At 31.8% G+C, this 20,152-nt stretch overlaps 5 protein-coding genes across 5 annotated transcripts in view; all 5 read right to left on the bottom strand.

The window, feature by feature from the left end:
* Positions 1-432, bottom strand: part of HELRODRAFT_182038 (hypothetical protein) — a gene marked incomplete at both ends in the record, with an annotated part of 5,563 nt that extends 5,131 nt beyond the window's left edge. Inside the window, 2 exons of the mRNA XM_009031796.1 lie at positions 3-4; positions 81-432. Coding sequence (XP_009030044.1) covers positions 3-4; positions 81-432 — 354 coding nt within the window. The remainder of the gene's footprint in view (positions 1-2; positions 5-80) is intronic.
* Positions 433-2,297: 1,865 nt separating this feature from the next.
* Positions 2,298-3,697, bottom strand: HELRODRAFT_182037 (hypothetical protein; the record flags this gene model as incomplete). The annotated part of the gene is made up of 4 exons (XM_009031795.1): positions 2,298-2,359; positions 2,567-2,659; positions 2,764-2,874; positions 3,445-3,697. 4 exons carry the CDS (start codon positions 3,695-3,697, stop codon positions 2,298-2,300), a joined length of 519 nt encoding a protein of 172 aa, XP_009030043.1.
* Positions 3,698-7,133: 3,436 nt separating this feature from the next.
* HELRODRAFT_182036 (hypothetical protein) lies at positions 7,134-8,539 on the bottom strand (the record flags this gene model as incomplete). Its single annotated transcript, XM_009031794.1, has 5 exons — positions 7,134-7,240; positions 7,317-7,406; positions 7,704-7,808; positions 7,996-8,124; positions 8,524-8,539. 5 exons carry the CDS (start codon positions 8,537-8,539, stop codon positions 7,134-7,136), a joined length of 447 nt encoding a protein of 148 aa, XP_009030042.1.
* Positions 8,540-9,680: 1,141 nt separating this feature from the next.
* On the bottom strand, positions 9,681-13,968 carry HELRODRAFT_182035 (hypothetical protein; the record flags this gene model as incomplete). Its single annotated transcript, XM_009031793.1, has 6 exons — positions 9,681-10,381; positions 11,200-11,295; positions 12,277-12,303; positions 12,948-13,193; positions 13,699-13,700; positions 13,889-13,968. 6 exons carry the CDS (start codon positions 13,966-13,968, stop codon positions 9,681-9,683), a joined length of 1,152 nt encoding a protein of 383 aa, XP_009030041.1.
* Positions 13,969-14,532: 564 nt separating this feature from the next.
* On the bottom strand, positions 14,533-19,745 carry HELRODRAFT_182034 (hypothetical protein; the record flags this gene model as incomplete). The annotated part of the gene is made up of 7 exons (XM_009031792.1): positions 14,533-14,723; positions 15,949-16,188; positions 17,134-17,388; positions 17,728-17,848; positions 18,143-18,345; positions 19,072-19,263; positions 19,667-19,745. 7 exons carry the CDS (start codon positions 19,743-19,745, stop codon positions 14,533-14,535), a joined length of 1,281 nt encoding a protein of 426 aa, XP_009030040.1.
* Between the last annotated feature and the right edge of the window lie 407 nt (positions 19,746-20,152).

Genomic DNA, 20,152 nt, shown 5'->3' with positions numbered 1-20,152 from the left:
ACTGCTATAAAAATGTATTAAAAAGTTAAACATATGAAAAATAAAAAATTAATAGTAGAATAAATTAAAATATCTGAAACCTGATAGAAAGAGACCCCAACAAGTTTCAGAGCAGAGATTATTAAAAGCCAACATGCCGACAAAAAACCCAGCCATCTTGAAAACTGGCCACATATTGGACTCAGTCCAACTAATCCGAGATACCACATCAAACCTAATTGACGATGTCTTGCAGAAAAGACTGCCTCCGGCACTAATCACTAATCCTATTAGGAATGTAATTATGCACTGGACCCAAGATACAAATAATGATATGTTGTTGTCGTTGATGTTGCCAACTAAATACTTGTTCGCAAAGACCATAGAAATTGAAATAACCCAGTATGACAAAACTACAACAGCTATCTTTGTTATGCTCGCTTTTTCGGTCATATTTTTAAATAATAACTTGGGTTTTCTGTACAGAATTACCTACTGTTATAATATAATTTATTCATTTTAAAATATGATAAAATTAACATATTATGAAAAAAAATTTGGCATAATCTTAAGACAGTGCCTGCAAAATTCAATTAAAAACACATTATTTACAGGTAAATTGGTTATTGTAATTTATATAAAATAAATATAAAAATTGTTATACATATACGGTTTCTTTTATTTTTATATTAAAAATTTATATTTCTAAAAGTATTTTCAGGTTTTTTCATACTTATCTCCTGCATTGCAGGCACTGTTTTAGGATTTTGCCCAATTTAATCATAAATGAAAACTTAAAGGTATTTAATTAATAAATTAAAATTTAATTAAATTAAAATATTAAATTAATTAATAATTAATAAATTTTAATAAAGGTACCTTTTGCAATAATATTCAAAGTTCAAATTAATTAAAAAATTCATCATAACATCATAACTAAATTAAATTAAATTAATTAATTTAGAATAAAATGAAATCATTTAATATAATATTTTATATTATTTATCGACATTCAGGTGAAACGGTGTTTTATTATTATTTTTATTGATATTCATTTTATTTTTATTGTTATTATTATCGTTTTTGTTATTATTTTTATCGAGTTTTTGTTACTATTTACATTGAGAGCACCTGAGATTGAAATTAGATCAATGTTAAGCAATCGATGCTGATATTTTTTTTTCACAGGTACCAAATTCGATCAAAGTGAATTAATGTAAAGATTAATGTCATTTTTCATGATGAACTCAGATACAAATTTTATTTTCAATAAATTTTCAGAAATATCTAGTAATGAAAATTGAAAAGACAAACTTTAAATTGATTAATGCCAACAAGGCAGCCAAAAAAGCAAACAATACGCTTGGCATGACAAAAAGGACGATCGTTAACGAAGATAAATCAAAAATCTTTATAAAACGTTAGTGCCACTTAAATTGGAATTCTGCAAACGGGCATTAATTCCTCACTGTCAAAAAGACAAAGAAGAGTTGGAAAAAGTTCAAAGACAAGCGACCCGAATGATTAAAAATTGTGAATAACTTTCATTTGAGGAAAGATTGATAAGTTGTGGACTGACAACTTTGGATAAACGTAGGACTAGAGGAGATCTTATTCAAGCTTACAAAATCATAGCGGATAAAGATGAGATAAATTCATCCTTATCCTTCTAATTTCCGAAATATAGAAACACAATAAGAGGGCACCAGTACAACCTTTTCAAAAAAAAGATAGAAAGAGCAAAAGGAAAATTTTTCAGTTCGAGAGTTATTGAACATTGAAATAAGCCGGACGTAAAACCGTAAAAGCTTCTACAACGCAGGAGTTTGAAGTCAGACTTGGAAGATTGGGATTTTTAATCCAAATTATTAGTCAAAATCGATCCAGTGGTTCGCACACAGAGATATCTACTGTTATATTAATTCGGTAGAATTCATGTAATAATGTATAAAATGTATACATTATGGTTTCCTTCCAATATATTTATAAATATAGACAGACTATGATAAAAAAAGAAATATTTTTATATAAAAATAGGTCACCGACTTAAAATTTTCAAAATATTCTCTTCACACTAGGATTTTGAAAGTTATCCCAATCCAGACACCCAATTGAGAAAATTGCTTGATATTTTGTTTATTTGCATTGTGAAACGCATTTTTAGCCATGAAAGCAATAAATAAAATGATTTTAAGAAAAATTTATGAAAAATTGAAAACCAAATGATATGAAAAAATTGTATAAATGATTGAAAATCATATCATTTTTTTTTAATTTTTATAGAAAATTTGAGAATAGATCAATGTAATGCGTGTTGATCATTCTGATCCTATGGAAAATTCTTCAACGTGGGTGCTGAACTGCACCCTTTTTTTTCTTCCTGTTATATCATATTATTACTATTATTATTACTTAAATTATTATTGTGATATTTTTCTAAATAAAAGATTGTTTCAATTCAATTATTACTATTATTATCATCATCATTATATTATTATTGTTATTATTAACATCATCATCACCATCATGATCATATCATCATCACCATCATCATCTACCTCGTCATAAATATATATTTTTGACTGACTTTGCCTATTGATGCAAATGAGTAAGCCACACATAAACGTAACGAATACCGCACAAGACAGTGTTATGGTTAGCAGTCTCATGCTTGGGAGTCCTTCAAAAAAAAAATATATATATATATATCTATAATGTGTAGTCAGCGAGTTAGCTCAGCCGGTAGAAGAACCGCCATGTCTGGCGTTGCTATTGTACATTGACCTGGTTCGAATGCTGTGTTCGATTTATAATCCGTGTAGTGTTTACACACATGTGTGTATGTCCATATCCACAAACCTTTCTTTTCTCTCTCGATACATGTGCTATTTTCATCTGAAAATTGAATTTGAAAAAATTGTGATGACTGTCATATATTCACCATCATCATCACCATCATCATCACCATCTTCATCATCATCACCATCATCATCATTCACACCAGGGCCGGATTTATATTAGGGTGGGTCAGAAAAATGGGCCACAAAAATGGGCCCCCTTCCAAAATATGATGCAACCATCACGTTTTTTTTTTACACAAAGGCGCGCAAGTTTTGGTAGAGAGCAGTGTGTAAAAGTATATAAAAAAATAATTTGAATGAATTAAAAACTTATACAAATTCAATTTAATCACAAAATTAATAATTAATTAGGGAGTTAAGAGCCTCTACTCGAGGCTTTCACGCCTCTAAAGGTAAAAGGTTAAAGGTTACTCTCTCTCTCTTTTGCGTTAGCTTCAGAGGTTTCAACGACAAACACACACAGCGTATATCAATACGCTTGAAAACCACGCATCATACACATTGCATATGATAGACGGGGATCTCTTTGTATTCGAACCCAGTCACTGCCTTTAACCATTGATCCATCATGCTCTAAATCCGACCCCAAGCCAACCCATCAAACCTCCACTGACAGTAGCACTCCCCTTAATTATTTTTTGATCATCTGGAAACATTTTGCCGACAGCTTCACAAATCAAATAAAAAAATCCCGGTTGGATGAAAAAAATGCAGTCATCATAGGCCGTTTTGAAGGAGTTCTGGGCGATTATATCTTTATCGTGTGGCAAGGTTGCTAGAAAGCTGACGACGGTAAAGTTGCCGGTTGGAGTGCAAACGATTTTTTGGCAAGCGGTTACGTTCAAATTTCTCGACATCTCACCGAAAACTGGAATTGAATGAGTGAGTTTGGCGGTTGTATGGTTCAAGGGGGTGACAGATTTATTTGATTTTAAAATAAGTCTGTGTGTGAATTGTCTAAAATGTCTTTTAAAGTAAACTTTAACGATAGTTAGGTATTTAATTAAAAAAAACTACAATCAAATAATGTAAAGTAAACAGAATTACAATCGAATAAAGTGAAGTAATTAACCGCCTGGAAACAACTCTGACTAAACTAACCAAATTACGAACTAGAAAATAATTTTTTCTTCTCATTCATATCTTAGCTCAATAATGAAACTCATCCAATTAAATTTAGATTTAATTTAAAATGAAAAACCGACAAATGTAAATACTACCAATAAATAATTATTAATCTGATGGGAATATTGACTATTCAGTTTAAGCCCTTTATGTAAACACATCCACTACTGATACTACATTGTATTTATGGCTTTAATTTCATTAAAATATACATACAGTCTAGTATTTTCCAATATGGGAAGCGTCAAGGTCGTCTGGTCATCCAATACTTTGTATTAGTTTTTTTTTAAATTGTATTTTTTTCTATGAAAATTTTAACCGTAAGTAATCTCCTTAGCCCTCTAGTAACAAAGCCCTTCACCCTACTAAGCTAAATACCCGAAAAACCCCAGGTATAATGTATAAACTCTTATGCCAAATCTGCTTTTGCTTTTTCTGGTCCTTTTCTCTGGAACTCTCTACCTACTTCTCTGACTACTTCTCCATCACTTGTGAAGTTCAAAGCGGATCTCAAGACCCATCTGTTTTCAAAATTCATTAAGGAGCGCTGTTGAACATCGCGGAAATGGCGCTTTATAAACTAATTGATTGATTTAATGATTGATTGATAAAATTATATCATCAATAAAAACTCAAAATAACTAAACCGGTGTATTGGTCAATATTTTGAGCCATCGAAGACTTTGAAAGTTCATCCGTATTCTTAGTGTCGGCAACTTTATCCATTCTACACAACTTATTCCTATACGGTTTGAAATATAGAAAACGCAATTTAAAATCATTCTTCTGATAAATTTTATGAATATGAAAAACACACACACGCAAATAATTTATAGAAAACTATGAATTTTAGATTCCTTCATAGTTACATTAGACCAACAAAAACGTGAAGCATTCATTGTAGGAGGAGGTATTCATCTTCAGACCTCCCATCCTATGGCCACACCTCTGGCTAGTTACAGTTTTTTGGTTCTCTATAATGCAGCTCTGCAGTTCTGCTTACAAATCATTCCAGATTTACAGTTATAATTTTAATAAATGTTCTTAACTAATAGGTAGAGTGTACATTCCAATTCAAATATTAATACATCAAATATTTACAGCCAGCCAAATTAAACTCTGATATATTTCAATTGATTCAACCACGGCAGGGTGGCGAAGTGATCTCAGTCTATTCTTTTTCTTGAATCTGCCATTTTTCAGGCACCATTTTAGCACAGAGTCAAACGTTTTTTTGGAATTTGGATTACGAGATAGCGCAATGGCAAAGGCAAAAGAAATCTTCCTCTGTTATATATTTGTATTTAGGCATAACACAATGCTTTGAAAGTGTTTGTAAATGAAAAGTTGAATCTAAAAGCGCTCCAGAACTTCGCAATTTGAAACCTGACTTTTTAATAGTAATTTTTAAATAAGTTTGAAGTGCATTTTTCGACTTTCAAATCATTCATACATTTACTGCAAACATACATCAGTGAACAATGTTAGCGAAGATTTACCAAAATATAAAAATTTGAAAATAAAAAGTTGAATCTAATTATTAAAAAATATAATCACCAGAAAAAACCAACACTAACAAAAGAGCTATCACCAAAAATTTTGAGTTGTTCAGAAAATTCATCAAAAAGTGCATCGTTAACAATTTATTTCATATTTTATTCATTCGTTTTTTGTTTGTTCGTTCGTTTCTTTGTTAAATTGTTCATTTCTTCGTTCGTTTTTATACTCCACTCATTTATTCATTCATCTATTCATTCATTCATTTATGTACATTTTCAGATACATTCATTTAAATTAATATAAACAAGCTATTTGTAAACATTCCGTTGTCAAAAGTAGAATAAACATGAAAAAAAAGAACCCTTAAATGTTTGTTTGCTTCGCTGACTCAAAAACTCAAAAATTTAATAAAAATTTTGTATATACATACATTTCGGTTACGATTGTAAACTTGGGCGTGTTTTTAACTTGCCTTATTAAGCATTAGTTAAAAAGGTCAGTTTGGTGTGGATATGAAAGATTTCAGGAGCAAACAACCAACGAATAAGCGAGCTAATGGACAAAAGGTAAAGGATAAAGTTCATCATTTACACTCTCCCTTGGTTCAAAGGTAAAGTGCTGAACAAATGAATGAACAACTGGAAGAATAAGTGAATGAATGAATCAACGGACGACTGAATAATAAAATTAAAATATGACAAAACTTGGAGTAAAAAAATATTTTTTATTACTCTATAACCAATAAAACAACATGGAAAAAAGAGAATGTAAAACAATAAAATAGGACTTACAATACAATACAATACAATCCAATACAATACAATACAATACTTACTTTCAATACAATACTTACAATACAATCCCAATTCTACAACCGCAACTCCTCCATCCTACTGAGAAAGTAAATTATTTACCCAAATCACTTACCACCAAAGTTTTATTTACCGGTTTTTAACAAAGATGTCCTATTTAGAATCTTTACTGATTCTTCTTATATATATAGGTTCATCTCAAAATCAAATTCGACAAATTCTGAAGTTTCAACATCTTCTCAATTATCATACTTGTATGAGGGTCTTTTCAGTTTTGGATAGACAGTATTCGAACTATGCCATTACGTAACAAGCGCTCGAACTTTTACCGACTGATCTAACTCGGGAATTTCTACTATCTATTCCTTCGATTTCGCTATTATTTCTTATTATTATACTTTTTATCTATATCAATTTTGCAACTAATTTGTCTCAGGGTAATGTTGAAGCATAAGCATTTAATGTAGAAAGCATCAAAATAGTTATAACGGTTTTCTGTCTCTCTCTCTCTCTCACCCAGTCTTTTCAAAGTTTATGTTAGTTGTTAATAAATTTGACACCGACATTTGTCATATTTTTCAACGATTAATATAGTTAAATATGTTAATTAATCAAAAAAATCAGATTTTTTAGCCATACTGATCAATTAAAATTCCCCAATTAATTTACCTATTTTTCTAAATATTTTACCAAGTAAACTAACAATATTTCAATATTGGACATTAGATAAAGTTCAAATTAGTATTGTTTAATATGAAAGAGAATTTTTTTTCCAACAAATTGTTATAAAAAAAATATATTTCAATAAACAACTCTTGATAACAAACAAAACCAACTTTGAAATATTTTTCATGAGTTAAATTTTGAAAAATTTTTTTCTTAGAGGTTTTATTTCAATTTGCGGTTCCTGCTGTGGCGTGATCGTAGACCCGTGGGAACTTAGGTCGTCAGATTTCCTCGTCACTGTAATATTTTTGTAAAATTTAAAAATTTCTCTAAATCAACCTCCATTTGTTAACGTTCTATGGGCATCACTAACCTGCGCGGGTATCTATTTGAGTTCGAACCCGGTCACCGAAATAAAAGAAGCACTCGACTTGACCGTTACACCAACCTGCTCTCAAATAAACTGACAAAGAAGCTAATGTTGCTCTTTTTGGATAAAATATTTAACCACCGTTCAGAAAGAATTACAGAACTTTTCAGAATATTGGAAACGGGTAGAAAAAAAGCCGTTATTTCAAAATTTTTGGGTGTTAAAATCGCCCTACCATTAAGCTAAAATCAGGCCTTGCTGATTTTTTTTAATTAAAAGCCACCCGTCCGTCAATGATAAATGGATCCCCGATTTTGGTTATTTAACAAACAACATCAAATCAGAATGAATTTTTCTCAGAAATAAACAAAATTATATTCCAAATCAAACTTTTCAAAATAATGAGAGTCGGGACTCCAAGAATTGTCAATAAGGCTAAAAGTGGTATGGCCACCGACAAAAACACCTTCATATCTTGGCTTATAGGTTCTTTGTCTGAGGAAAAAAATTAATTTATTATGAATAAGTTATATTTGACAATAATTATATAAATATAAATAAATAAATATATATATATACATATATATATATATGTATGTATATAGCATAATTTTGTAGACAAATTCGAATAGTTAATTATAATAGTATAATAAAATAAAAATATTTTATCAATCTTTTCTACCTAAGGATTTATCTTTCATTGATTTCAATCCGGTCTTAGTAGTGAAATTAGAACCTATGTGGGTTGAGCTTTTAAGCGAAAATCTTGTTTCGGCTGTAGGTTTGGTTGTAAGGTCCATGGCTGTAACTCCTAATTTCGTTTAAAATATTTTTATTCTTTTTTTAAATTATAAAAAGATTTAATCAATTATTCGAAATTTTGTTTTTAATTTCGTGGATTTTTTTTTCTCAAATAACAATTTTATAAAAAAAAAATGTTCTCGCAACATTTTTAGCGCTTGTCTCATTTTGAGTTTTATGAAAAATAATTCTGGTTCTAAGAAAAAGTTATGCTATTTATCTTCACTCTACGTTTAATCTTTTTATTTAAACTTTGTCAATTTCACAGATTTTTATCTGTTTTTTTTAGTTTGTGTTTAGTATCGGCAAATTGATATGAATTTTTTTAAAGCATGTCTTGCCCAATGCTATATTTCAACATTTATGTAATTTTATTAGATTAGACTACGTGTTTTTTTGTATTACTTACCCAATTTTGTCCACATTTTGAAAATTCTAAGAATCATTGAGACTGAGAATTTTAGTATTAGGATCTTATATAATAATTTAATTAAAGTAAAAACCAGTTAAAACGAAATGATTTTAGAATAGGATAGTGGGATAGTGGGGATTGGTTTCGAAAGCAAGGCTAGGGGCACCGTTTTTGAGCCCATTTCTGTGTCTGTATCTTGTGTTTGTAGAAAATTTGCGATTTGTAAAGCGCCACATAAATGTAAAGATAATATAATTTATAAAGACAAAAAATACATATATCGAAAAAATTACCACATAAATACTACCTGGCTTTTCTGTTCTCATGTTGTTACAATTTGATTCGCTGAAGATTATAAACGTTAAAATGATAGTTGGTGTGTGACATCTCTTAAGCATAATTAGTTGTGTTTAACATTCATTACTTTGGCTATTTTGACAATGCTGATCATTATTATTTTAAACTTTATTAATATTATTTTCGTTATTATTATTATTGTTGTTGTTATTAATTCTTTTTTATTTATAGTTCTTGGTTAAACATAAAATTGCTTAAAAGTGCATTTATGACGTTGTAAGGTCGAAAATAGTGCTTATCTAGTTAGCTACAGATGATATAACCAAAATAATGACTTAGTAAAACGAACCAAGGCTTTGGTTATGTAAGTCGGAGCCCAATTTATTTAGAAGTTGAAAACAGTAAGTGTAACAATTTAGTACACCAAGATATATTAGTCTTTTGTTTGTGTATGTTTAATTCTTAGTTTTGAAGTATTCATATTCATAAACAAGAAAATTCATTTAAAATCAGCCAAATTGATTAAATTTTTAGAAGCCGTAAGTTAATTTATGATAAGATTGATGAAGATTCTATAGATTTTCAAATGACTACGTTGCTTATTTGAATAATTGCTATTAAAATTTCAATTCTAAAGTTTCTATATAGAAGTCTTTATTATATTTTTAATTAAGTTAAAAGGTAAGTCAGCAAATCCCACTCAAGAACATGCTGGAATGTCATTGAATGTTGTAAAAATCTGACTGGAAACAATGGACAAAATGGCATAAGTTTAGAAATTTTTAACTGTATTTAATTTTTGTTTGTTAGACATTTTAGCATTTTCTTTAGAATTGAACTTAAATTTGAAAAAGGAGCTAGAATATTTTGGACGTGATGTAGTGGAATAAATTGTACGTCCAGTGCAGAGGATTGTAGTCGTAGCCGTAGTAGGAATCTCTCGGAGGTTTTTCGTTACCGTTACGTTCATTGCCTAAGTTAGATCCTGCCCTGCCTTTCTCCGCTGAAGCTTCTTCTTTGTTGGCATCAGCTGAAGAAGGTGGGTGCAGTTCGTTCATTTTCATCATATTTGGACTGTTAGCAACATTTGTGCTTTTCCTCTTACTCGCGTTGACGGCTGGGTTGGGTCCAGGCATTTCTTGAGGCGCTGCTTTAAGGGGGGCTTCCTGCACACCAGATGGCATGGGTTTAGAGGGACCATCAAGCATACCTGGAGGTCTTGGCATATTAGTGGGCATGGGTTTTTGTGGAGCTCCTTTTGTGTCTGGAGGCGAAGGCCTTGGTGGACGATCTTGCATATCAGGTAGCGGAAGTCTTGGTTTTTGTGGCGGCATACCCGGGTGCATTGGCTTTGGCGGACATCCAGGTTGTTGAGGTTCAGGCATCCTAAAGGGGGGAAGAGCGGAAGAAGAAGTTTTTGGAATCTGACCGGAGCTGCTAACTGCTGGTCGGTCCGTCACATTCGATGGTTTGTTAGATATTTTTGCCGCCACTCCTATTTCACCATATTTCGAAGGGGGTGCAAAATTTTGAATCTCCACAAGCAATTTTTTCCTGTCTGCAAAATGAAAACAACTTGTGATAATTACTTTCAAATAGAACAAAAAATGTTTGCTGATGTACGGCTGAAATAATTTAAAGATAGCTGTATTAAAAATAAACCTGAAATATAAAAAATCTAGAACTAAAAATCTGTGTTGAAAGCTCATTCATTGAAACATTTCTATATTTCTGAACGAGAAGAGTAACTAAATCCTTTCGATTAAATGTTGATATTCATTAGGTTGTAGGTTTGCAGCGGCGGATCGATGCCCTTTCGGTTGCAAGCAATTTTTTAATAAAAATCAGAAAAAAGAACCATTCTATGTGTAACCAAAAATTGAGCGTAATTAGCCAAAAACGGTCGTCAGACATACGGTCACAAAACTGAAAAATTAATAACATTCAAGCTATACGATTTGCATTATCCAGGATGACATATTTTCAATCATTTTATTTAGAAAACCATGGAAATTGACTAGCATTAAATAGTTTACATTATAAAAAACAAGATTTAAAACTTTCATTTCAAATTATTTGAAAATATTTAATTTTATTTAATAATATTTAAATTTTTAATTTTATAATATTTAAAGTTATTAGCATGGGCGCAAATATACATGTTAGCCCATTTCGGCGAACATCAAAAGGTTCGGACAATAAATGCCCTACCTACACACACTCTAAATGAAAGTATTTAAATAAAATCCCGAATTTTAATAAGTTTATTAAATTATTTAGCTATTATTATAACCATAATTAATTAATTCTTTAATTATTTTAGTAAAATTAGTAATATAATTCATTTAATTATAAAAGAAAGGAAAATGGCACTACCTCTTATGTAGGTTCCCGCGAGGAAAATGATAATCAAGGTAAGACATAGAGGTGGAATGATTAGGAGCGCTTTGCTGGTAAATCCCTCCAAGTTAACTAGAAAATATTTTCAACGATTTTCAAAATTGTAATTTTTTTTGTCATTTTGAAATACACGAGAAGATATATACACTAGATTAACCACTCGATGAAAAGAAATCTTTTGGTGTTGATAAACTGCATCCAGTATTATTAAAAAAGTGTGCAGAGGCGTTTGCTGTTCCAATTGCTTTGATATTCCAGGCCGCTTTGGCTACGAGTCAACTTCCACTTCAGTTCAGATCGGCAAACCAGAAAAAAAGAAGATTTGATTCAGTTGTTTAAAATGATGCATAATTTTGACAAAGTTGATTTAAGTATTCGTTCTGGCATAGTCAAAACCAAAACGCGAGGTCAAAGGTCTAAATATTTTAAAGTGTTAACAAGACATAGAGGCAGAGAGAATTACTTATTCAATAGAGTCGCAAATACTTGGAAATTTGGTAATGGAACTCATTACCAAATGAACTTGTTGAGGCAAAGTCAATGAACAAATTTAAAGCAGGTATTGATTGTTGGATGAACAACAATCAATCAACGAATCATCTGTGCTTGCATGCCTCTCTGGATAATCTCCAGAACAGCATTACTGCTACTACTACTACTACTACTACTACTACTACTACTACTACTACTACTACTACTACTACTACTACTTTTACTACTACTAATACTACTACTACTACTACTACTACTTTTACTACTACTAATACTACTACTACTACTAATACTACTACTACTACTACTACTACTACTACTACTACTACTACTACTACTACTACTACTACTACTACTTTTACTGCTACTACTACTACTACTACTACTACTACTACTTTTACTACTACTAATACTACTACTACTACTACAACTATTCTATTCAGTAATTTTTTAAACTTAAGATATCTTAATTTTTGGCAAAAACATTTAATTAACTAATTACTTTTATTATCTTAAATAATTTTTTTCCATAATAACAAAAATTAATTATGTTAAGCTAACTTTTATTGGGACAGTCTTTCGTGTCCTCTAGAAAATAAATTTGTCATAAATTACTTCTACAATTAATTAAGAGGGCCAGCGAAAAAAATGGCTAAATTGTTGCAATATTTATTTGATGCGATGGTTCTCATGTATTTACATTTAATTAACTAATTTTAAAAATTTAAGTAATAAAAGTAATTGGTTAATTAAACGTAACTAATTTTAAAAATTTAAGTAATAAAAGATTGAAAAAAAGTTTTTAAATCAATATGGTTTAAAAAAACAAGGATTTAAAAATCGAAATGATCCAAAATCTATCATACCCATTGTATGTAAGAAAGTAGGGATACTTTCATTGTTTTGTTAAATATTACATATTCAATTATTCAAGCTGTCATAGGATACTATCATTTTATGATACTCTAAGAAATCTGTAAGAAACTAATGATACTATCATGCTATCCTATCAGTAACATATAAGAAAGGGATGGCGCTATCATTCCCATAATAAGGATAGAAAAGTATCCGAAAAAATCAGATATCATTCTGCCCACAATTTGTAAGAAAGTGAAGATGCTATCATTCGACCATTCTCATCATAATCCTATTTAGGATACAAAAGTTCATGCGACTTTTTAGAGAATAATAAAAGAAGAATCTAGAAAACTCAAGGGAAAAAATTGACTAACCGCCGGTAACAAAAAGCCGTCCGTCAATGACTGATTCATTTTTTTTCTTTTTGCTGGTCTGGCAGACGAGATGGTAAGAACCTTTTCTGTAGAATCTCAGACGATTCTTCGAGATGTCCTCTTGCCATTCGCTTCTCTGCCTGGTGCCAAATGAAAGCACTTGCGAGCCATCTGTTGGCTGGCATTTGACCACCTGACAGACCATAACATTGAGGCCAGGAGTGTACCCGTTAAAGATGACTTGTGCTGATTAAGATGATGGTGATGGCGATGATGATGATGTGATGATGATGATGATGAAAAAATAGTTATGATGATGAAATAATGGTTATGATGATGATAATGATGGTGATGATGACGATGATGACGATGATGACGATGATGATGATGTCAGCCATAGCCACCGTTGTAAGTCTCATTAGAAGTGGAAGCGCTGGTGTTGACGTTCGTAGCTGCTGGTTTTGTTGTTACTCTGTGAATCTTTCTTGTGGTTGCTACTATGTCTATACGTCTATACTCTCAACCGTGGCTGGGAAAGTATCTGAAAACAGCGACAACAAGCTTGAACAATAATAATAATAATAATAGTTATAATAATAATAAGAAGAAGAAGAAGAAGAAAAAGAATAAAAAGAAAAAGAAGAAGAAGAAAAAGAAGAAGTGTTTTTACAGCAGCTGTACCAGATGCCTCAACCATTGGGCCATTTTGAATGAAAACTTCTATCTCTCCTAACATTTTGATATAACTAACTGCTAGTAATAATAATTACACACAATAATGAGCTGAACACACACACATATACACACACAAACACACACTCACAAACAAACTCTCGGTCACACATGTATATACCTACGGCTATAACTTTTTTCACAAGTTTAAATTTGCAGCTAAAATATACCAAAAGTTGAAAAAATTGTTTCCAATACGTAGTGCTAACCTGTCGTAAGATTCTCCGAATGCACATGCCACGGGTTCAAACACAGGATCAACTCGGAAATTAAAATATAAATTTTGCATTTTTTCTTTTTCGCGCGCAACATTTAGCCTCTTTGGCGTTTAAAAAGTTTCAAATGTAAAAAAAAACATTCATAACGGGGTGGATAAATATTTTTCTGAAATATCTTCTTACAATCCAACAGTCATGTTGTTTTATTTTTGATTGAAGTTGATATTTTGGTGCTTTTTGTTAGGTTGTTTCATGTTTGCGATGTTTACTGTTTGGATTGATTTGTTCTGGTCCACTGAAGACAAAGAAATTTGAATCAATTTTATTTTTTTTTTAAATTTATTTCTCATATTCAATTTCACACTCTAAGAAAAAAACGTTTTTTTTATTTTATAAATTTCAAAAATAACTTGACTCGACACAATGTCTTTCTTGTAAATCGTCCACAGGTATTAACGCCACACACACACACACACACACGCACACACACTACTGAATGAAGTATCCTTTATGTTATCTTTTACTGATTTTATAATTTAAAAATTAACTAATTAATTGAGGAGTGTTTCTCAGGGCACCTAACAACTATTTAGGCCATTAGAGCTTGATTAACTGCTGAAAATTTTTTACCAATACTATTCATGTGAGCCTATGTCCCCGGAGATAACATCCGAGCTTTCTCTTTCTCTTTGACTTGTCCCCAGAATCCAAGTGTCGAATTTCTTTCTCATGTATAAGACCACAAAAATCGCAATTGTGACCAGTATAAACGAGGCAGTCCCTATTACCGGCCACATTATTTCTGAAACTGGTTCTGTTGTTTCATCTGGAAAAAAGTTGTATAAAAGTTTTGATCTGTAATGTGTAACAGTTGTAATGTAATGTAAGAATTTTTTTGTTATAAATAATTATTACAACTAAGGTTAAAGGTTACTATCTCTTTTGCACTGGCTTCAGAGGTTTCAACTACAAACACACAGCGTATATGAATACGCGTGAAAACCACGCATCATGCACATTGCATATGATAGGCGGGGATTTCTTTGTATTCGAACCCAGTCACTGCAGCAGCAAGACCAGGCGCCTTTAATCATTGGGCCATCACGCCGCCCTTTGTTATTAGCACCATTACTACAAGAACGATTATTATTATTAGTAGTAAAAAATAAATTTAAAAAATAAATTGCTAGTGACGTTTTTCACCGGGTCCTTTGCACGCTTTCACATTCACTGAGAAGAAAATTATTAAAATTATTTATCATCTGAATAAAATTTAAAAAAATTCCCACAACATATTAAAAGATTAATAAATAAATACGTATATAAATAAATAAAAAATAAATAAATACAAATAGCGTGAAATTGCGAAATAGTTAAAGTGCTTGGCACAGCTATTGAAGTTTCTGGATTCGAATACAAAAAGATTCCTGAATGTCATATGCGGTCTGTGACGAATTGAGAGAGGCCCACACAATCAAATTTTAAAATTTGAGAGAGGCCCACACAATCAAATTTTAAAATTTGAGAGAGGCCCACACAATCAAATTTTAATATTTGAGAGAGGCCCACACAGTCAAATTTTAAAATTCAACTCGAACTCTTGTTAACGTTGTTCAGATCCGCTCCTACATGTAGCAACGCTTCTAAAGTATCTTGAAGAGGATGTAAGGGAAGAGTTTGTAGGTAGGTAGGTAGGTACACTAAACTGCATACGCTGAGGCACGATTCAACAGTTTTTCTTAAGATTTTTTGGGTGTCATTTGTTAAAAAACTTTTCATGGCCCAAAAATTTTTTTCAAATATTGTTCATGATTTAAATGAATTGTCGGTCTTTCTTTGCTTATTCCAGAATTTTTTTTGTACAATTTCTATTAAGACCAATATTTCTAGCAAAAACTACAGGTAACTGTGTAATTTAATAATTTGTAATTTTTTCTATGAGACCCCTTTTATGTGGATGCCCCCTAGAGATTAAAAGAACCCCCAGGTGGAGCGCACCTACACCCCCCCCCAGTTGTGAAACACGAATCAAATCTAATCGAAAAACTAACGCCCTATAACGGTAACACTGCCATTGACAAAGATGACGTTCTCCGGATATTTGTTGTGGTGGGTCTTACACGAGATGGAGTATTGGCCTCGTTTCTTTATCTTCACGATGTTTGTATCCAGATACTCCAGCATCACCCCAACGCTCAGTATCATGATATCAACGTAGTAGTCGCTTTCTGGCACGCAGATAACTTCCTGGCAGACTTTTGCCTCTACATGGCGGTTATCAGCTGAAAAAACTTATTTGGGTGGAGAAAATTATTCTGTATTGGTGTGGTGTAATGGTAATGGTGCTTGGGTTAGCTGTTGGATGCAGAGATCCCATCTTAACTTAGGGGTGTGGGTTCACGCATATTTACATGCACTGTGTGTGTGTGTGTGTGTGCGTGTGTGAGTGTGCGTGTGTGTGTTACTATTCTTCCTATGTCTTGCTAACTTCTAAATTAATCGCATTTGGCATTTTAGTTTATTTCATTATTTTATTTTACTTGTACTGCCATTTTTATTGTTTTTATTGTTGAACAAAAGATTGTATCCATTAATTCATTTCTTCTTCTCATAGCCTGTTATGGCGTTCGATTAAAAAGAATAAAAATAATAACTAAAAAATTAATAAAAATAAAATAATAAAATTAAAAATAATAACTGAAAAAATAATAAAAATAAAATAATAAAAATAATAACTGAAAAATGCAGTAAAGTTCATCCCTCACCGATTTTTTGGCCCTCCTGTTTAGCATTTTTTAACGCTAAACTTTCGTTAGAGTCTGTGTGGTTCAATGGGTGAACATTTTGTAAGGGTAAGAAGTAACCAGTTGTAATAATAATAATAATAATAATAAATAATAATAATAACAATTATTATTACTATAATTGCCGACAGAAGGGTAGCCAAAGTGGGACTTGATAGGGCCGTAGTTACTCAAAAATGAAAATTTTGTATGGGTTCGGATGAAATTTAACTTAACCTTCAATTTGTTGTTTGTTGATTAAACACACACCACACACACACACACACCACACACACACACACACACCACACACACACACACACCACACACACACACACACACACAAAATCCAAACCTACAAAAGCAGTGGCAAGATTTAACGGAAACTTTCGCATTAATTTGTCTTAGAAAATGTTGGTAATTAAAAAATTTAAAGAAGAAAAAAAATCCAACCTATTACGGTAGTTGTGAAAGTGGCACTGGCATTAAAGGTAATGTTTGAGATTGAATTGAACGCTAGGCAGTTAAGCACGTATGTCCCCACTTCGTAGAAGACTACCCTCCTTTCAATAATCGTCAGAGAGTCTTCATCTCCAGCTACCAGCTCGATTTTGTATCCATTTGCTGGCGGGTGTGATGTGGCTTTACAGGTCACTATGACTTTTACTGGGACGACTAATGGCTCAAGGGTTAAACGATGAGGAATAACTGTTTGATGGGTGTTTTTTTTTGGTTTTGGTTTGTTTTGTTTGTTTGTTTGTGCGTGTGATTGTTTGTGTGTGTGTGTTGTTTGTGTGTTATTGGTTGTTGTTTGTGCTTGTGATTGTGTGTGTTGTTTGTGTGTTTTTGAAAGTTTGTATGTGTGTGTGTGTTTGTTTGTTTGTTTATGTGTGTGTGTTTGTTTTGTTTGTGTTCGTGTGTGTGTTGTATGTATGTGTGGATGATGTATGTATGCGTCTGTATTCAAACGCATTTAGACAATCATTACAAAGTTATAGCACAATTATTGCTCTACTACTAAAACTAAAGAGATAAAATGGCAGAGACTTATCTTATCTGTCTTATGCATGATGGTATCCGTGATTGTTTTAGATCCCATTGGGACTACGAACTCCAGGATGAAGACAGTTTCGCTCCCATCAAAGGCAGCAGGTGCCGTCCACTTAACCTGGATTTGTTTCAAATTCAGAATTCGCTGACTCGAAAAAAAAATTCATGAAATTTATTTAAAAATTGTACAATAAAAGTTTAAAAACTTGTAAAAATGCTGAAGTCTTTATGTGAGATGAGCAGAGGTGAAAAAATTTCTTTATAAATAAATAAACAAATAAATGAATAAATAAATATAATAAAATAAGTAATTACACCATACACAAACACACACACACACACATTCCATTTATGATTTTTCCTCCTATGAGCTCAAAAAATATAAACCAAAATTAGAAAAGGCATCGCCAACCATTAGCTGGTGATAATTAACTAAGGAAAGATCTTGTTTGACTCTTTTCAGAAGAATTCTGTCACTGGAGAAGAGATTTATGAAGATATCTGATGACTGAATGGTGGAAGATTTCACGAAGTCGTTGAAGACTAGATGGTACTTGCAACTCCATATTAGATTCTTCCCCGTACCTTCGAGTTTATTCTCAAGAGTGTGATGTTCTGAAGCGGAGTTTAAAATTTTCAAAGTTTTTGATAATTTTATTATTTTTTTTTTAAATTTCATTTGAATCTTTAAATTAAGTTTTTAAATTTTCAAAGTTTTTGATAATTTTTTTATTTTTTTTTTAAATTTCATTTAAATCGCAAGGAAAAAAATTCTCTCGAGTATTCATTCATTCCTCAAAGGCATACAACAACAACAACAACAACAACAACGACAACAACAACTACTACTACTACAACAACAACAACAACAACAACAACAACAACTACTACTACTACTACTACTACTACTACTACTACTACTACTACTACTGCTACTACTACTACTGCTACTACTACTACTACTTCACAACAACGACAACAAACTCAATGCATCCAATTGCAAATTAATAGTTAATACTTAAATATACTAACTAAACAATTATTATACTAACTAACTAACTAACATTCACAACTAACATTATATCAAAAATAATAATAATTAATAATATACATAAATAATCATAATTATTATGAGAATAATTAAATATAGAATTAACAACAACAACAACAACAACAACAACAACTACTACTACTACTACTACTACTACTACTACTACTACTACTACTACTACTACTACTACTACTACTATTTAAATCTACATAAATAATCATAACTATTATTAGAATAATTAAATATAAAATTAATTATAATTAAACTTGGAAATTAGCTAGATCGATTACTTGAAATGAGAATGATGATATGAACTTCTTTACCGCCGCTGTAACATGTGATATAGAAGGATGATTCAATCAGAGAGTATGTAATGAAGCCATGCCTGGATTCCGTACCTTCTGAGCCATCTGGATGGACGCACCTGTCGTATTTACTAAGATCGATTTGGGTTGTTTCTCTTATTACCTTCACCTCGTCTCCTGTTGGTGTGTGCGCGTGTGTGTGTGTGTGTGTATGGGTGTGTGAGAGAGAGAGTATGTGTAAGTGTGTGTGTGTGCGAAGGAGAGAAAGAGAAAGAGAGAGAGAGAGAAAGAGAGAGAGAGAAAGTTTTTTGTGTGTGTTATAAATTTTTAGCTCGTCTTCTGTTGATGTATGTGTGTGTGTGTCTTTGAGACAGAAAGAGTGTGTGTGTAAGTGTGTGTGTAAGTGTGTGCGTTTGTGTGTATGTGTGAGAAAAAGAGGGTTTGTGTGTCGGTAAGAGTTAAAGTGTGGTGTGTGTGCGCGTGTGTGTGTGTTTACGTACGTGTGCGTGTGTGCGCGCGCGCGTGTGTGTGCGTGTGTGTGTGTGGGAGCGTTCAGGAAAACCATGAAAATCTATCTCACTTATCTCCTTCGCGATGATTTGACTGCTGAAACTGAACCAGAAAATGTTGACAATCCCTCCCAATTGAATAACCATCATTTCTCCATTATATTTTTAATATATCCAAGTTTAATCTAATTTATTTTAAATTTAAAAAAAATTATTTATTAATTATTTACATGTTTGTATAATATAAGTAAGAGGGATAATAATAATAATAATAACAACAACAACAACAACAACAATAATAATAATAATAATAATAATGAGATAACTTTCAATATTTTTCTCGGTTTATTGTTTACATTAAAGTTGACGTTGTACAGCTAAGCCACTAAAAGTTAAGCCATGTAAAACACACACACACACACCACACACACACAAACGCACACACACACACACCACACACACACACCACACACACAAGCATGCACACACACACACACACACACACCACACACACACAAACGCACACATACACACACCACACACACACACACCACACA

This window comes from Helobdella robusta, assembly GCF_000326865.2.
Source record: "Helobdella robusta unplaced genomic scaffold HELROscaffold_79, whole genome shotgun sequence".
Taxonomy (NCBI): Eukaryota; Metazoa; Annelida; class Clitellata; order Rhynchobdellida; family Glossiphoniidae; genus Helobdella; species Helobdella robusta.
This window is presented reverse-complemented; position numbering and strand designations above follow the sequence as displayed.